This window comes from Danio rerio, chromosome 17, assembly GCF_052040795.2.
Source record: "Danio rerio strain M-AB ecotype USA chromosome 17, GRCz13ab, whole genome shotgun sequence".
In the NCBI taxonomy this organism is placed as follows: domain Eukaryota; kingdom Metazoa; phylum Chordata; class Actinopteri; order Cypriniformes; family Danionidae; genus Danio; species Danio rerio.
The window spans coordinates 11,772,501-11,775,000 of NC_141037.1; the positions used below are offsets into that span (position 1 = coordinate 11,772,501).

The following is a 2,500-nucleotide window of genomic DNA, read 5'->3' on the forward strand; positions in this document are numbered from 1 at the left end:
CAAGGTCCACAATTTTATCTTGTCATTTCGTGCAGGTCTCAGTCAGAGTGGTACAGACTGATTCTAAAGCCCAGACCCGCTCGCTGAGTGCGTTGGCGTTTGATTTCAAGGATGCAATCTTTTGTGCGTGATTTGGCAGCGTAGAATGAAAGCAGTCCATCCTCTCCTTAAGAGTTGAAATAAAGGATTTAAACTCCGCCGATAGGGTCTGTCGATGTTGATCTTAAAGTTTGACCATCGCCACCATTTTCAGCTCGTTCACAGCGTCTTCTGGGGTCAGTTTTTGCTTTTTCTTGCCTTGTTTAAGCGATTTAGAGGTCATGTTTAATCTAAATGAAAGTTTTACATAAAAGTGTTTCGATTGTTAGTTCACAAATTAAGTAAATGGGCTTTATGCAAGTTTAAATCGAAAATGTACAAGAGACAAACACGTCTACTCCATTAGTCCACTAAACCGGAAGTCAACAGATGCGATTTAAACACTTTTATGCTTAACCATTGGTAGACTACTTTGAAAACAGTAATTAATTCAACCAAACAGATTGTCGTGTTCCCAACTCATACCAAAGTTTGATCTAATGCTGCAGTGTCAGAACGCTCAAACATTTAATCATCATATAGGAAGTCCGAGAGGAAGTATCTCAACTAACACAGTCTTAAATATTTCCTTCCACTCTCTCACTTTACAGGAAGACCATCACTACGGTTTCCTTCTCTCCAGATGGCAAATATGTGGTCACAGGCGAGGTGGGTGCTCAATTCCTCAACATATCTGTGTTTGGTGGTTAAATCAGACGATCTAGAAGGAAGTCAGGAGCTCTGGAGCTATATTTCATACTTAGATAAGACCATACGACTGGGCTGTATGAAAATAAAGTTCTCTATCTTCTCTATAGTCCCTGTGGGAAGTGACTATCAGCGTAATCTGTCTGTTGTCACAATGGAGTCAAGTACAGACAAATGTGATGACTATTGCTTTCCTTCCGCAATTCTGCAGTACTAACGTTTGGATTAGAGGGATTTACTGCATTGACTGCAGTATATAAATCCTGCTAAAGCATGCAAGTTATGTCCAGCTTCAAAGACAACGCAGACACAAAGTGTTGCAGGCTTCAGAATAAAATTAAATGTTATAAATTGTAGAGTATATAGAATAAATGTATTTTAAAGAATTAAAGATTGCTTTGGAGTAAAGACAACATGAAATATAATTTGACATTGAAGTGAAATTATATTTTTGTTTAATTTTATCTTAATATTTGAATGAATCACTTGCTCAACTAGATTAATGTTATCAATTAATAATTGCATGTATGTTGTCTGAGTTGAAAAGGTGGTAGAAATTCATTGTTTTTTTTATATACACACTTCAGTTTGTATTTAAAGTGTACATTTTAAATAAATTTAATTAAATTTAATTTTTATGTTATTGTATTTTTTGTTTCAATTTTAAATCTATTTTATTTAATTTAATTTTATATTTAATTTTAATTTTAATTAATTTAATTTAAATTTTAGTTTAATTTTATTTTGTATTGTATTTTTATTTTTATTTAATTACATTTTATTTTAATAATTTTATTTTAATTGTGTTTTTATTTTTTATTTCATAAATTTTTTTCTAATTTTAATTGTAATTATTTTTTCAATTTTATTTTTAATTGATTTTGTTTTTATTTAATTATATTTAATTACATTTTTTATTTTATCTTTTTAAATGTATTTTTTATTTTAGTTATATTTCATTTTATTTTATTTTATTTCTAATTTTTATTTTAGTTAATTCAATAAAAAAATTTTCCCAGTGATATGTTGTGGCTGCATAAAACATACTGGATAAGTTGGTGGTTTATTTTGCTCTGGCGATGCCTGATAAATAAAGGGACTAGGCCGAAATAAATAAAACGAATAATTTACATTTTAATGTATTTTTATTTTATTTTATATATTTTAATTTAATTTAATTGTACTTTATTTCTAATTTTAATTAATTTTATTAAAAAATTAATTAATTTACCTATTTTTTAAATAAAGAAAAATGTATTGCATTTGTATTTTATTTTATATTAAAAAAAATAATTTAAGAACAACTAAAAAAAATGTTAAATTGATAGTTCACCAGAAATATTTAAAATTTCTTAATGTCCTATATTCTGTCATAATTTAATCACATGTGAACTCACAAGCCCACTCAAATACACACACAAAAGTACATATTTAAACAATATTTGTGATCATTACCTTTTTTATGGACACTACAGTACGGTGACGCAGTGGGTAGCACAATTGCCACAAAGCAAGAAGGTCACTGGTTCAAGACCTGGCTGGGTCAGTTGGCATTTCTGTGTGGAGTGTGGATGTTCTCCCCGTGTTGGTGTGGGTTTGCTCTGGGTGCTTTGGTTTCTCCCTCAGTACAAGACATGCTCTATAGGTGGATTGGATTAACTAAGTTGCCATTCGTCTGTTCGTCAAAATAACATTGTCTAAAATAACATTGTCC

The 2,500-nt window shown here is 30.1% G+C and overlaps 1 protein-coding gene across 8 annotated transcripts in view; it reads left to right on the forward strand.

The window, feature by feature from the left end:
- The window catches only part of mapkbp1 (mitogen-activated protein kinase binding protein 1), a 111,687-nt gene that overhangs the window by 45,034 nt on the left and 64,153 nt on the right, over positions 1-2,500 (forward strand). For all 8 annotated transcript variants that reach the window (XM_087289780.1, XM_087289784.1, XM_087289781.1 and 5 more), the window contains exon 4: positions 690-747. In XM_087289780.1, the coding sequence (XP_087145906.1) occupies positions 690-747 (58 nt within the window). The remainder of the gene's footprint in view (positions 1-689; positions 748-2,500) is intronic.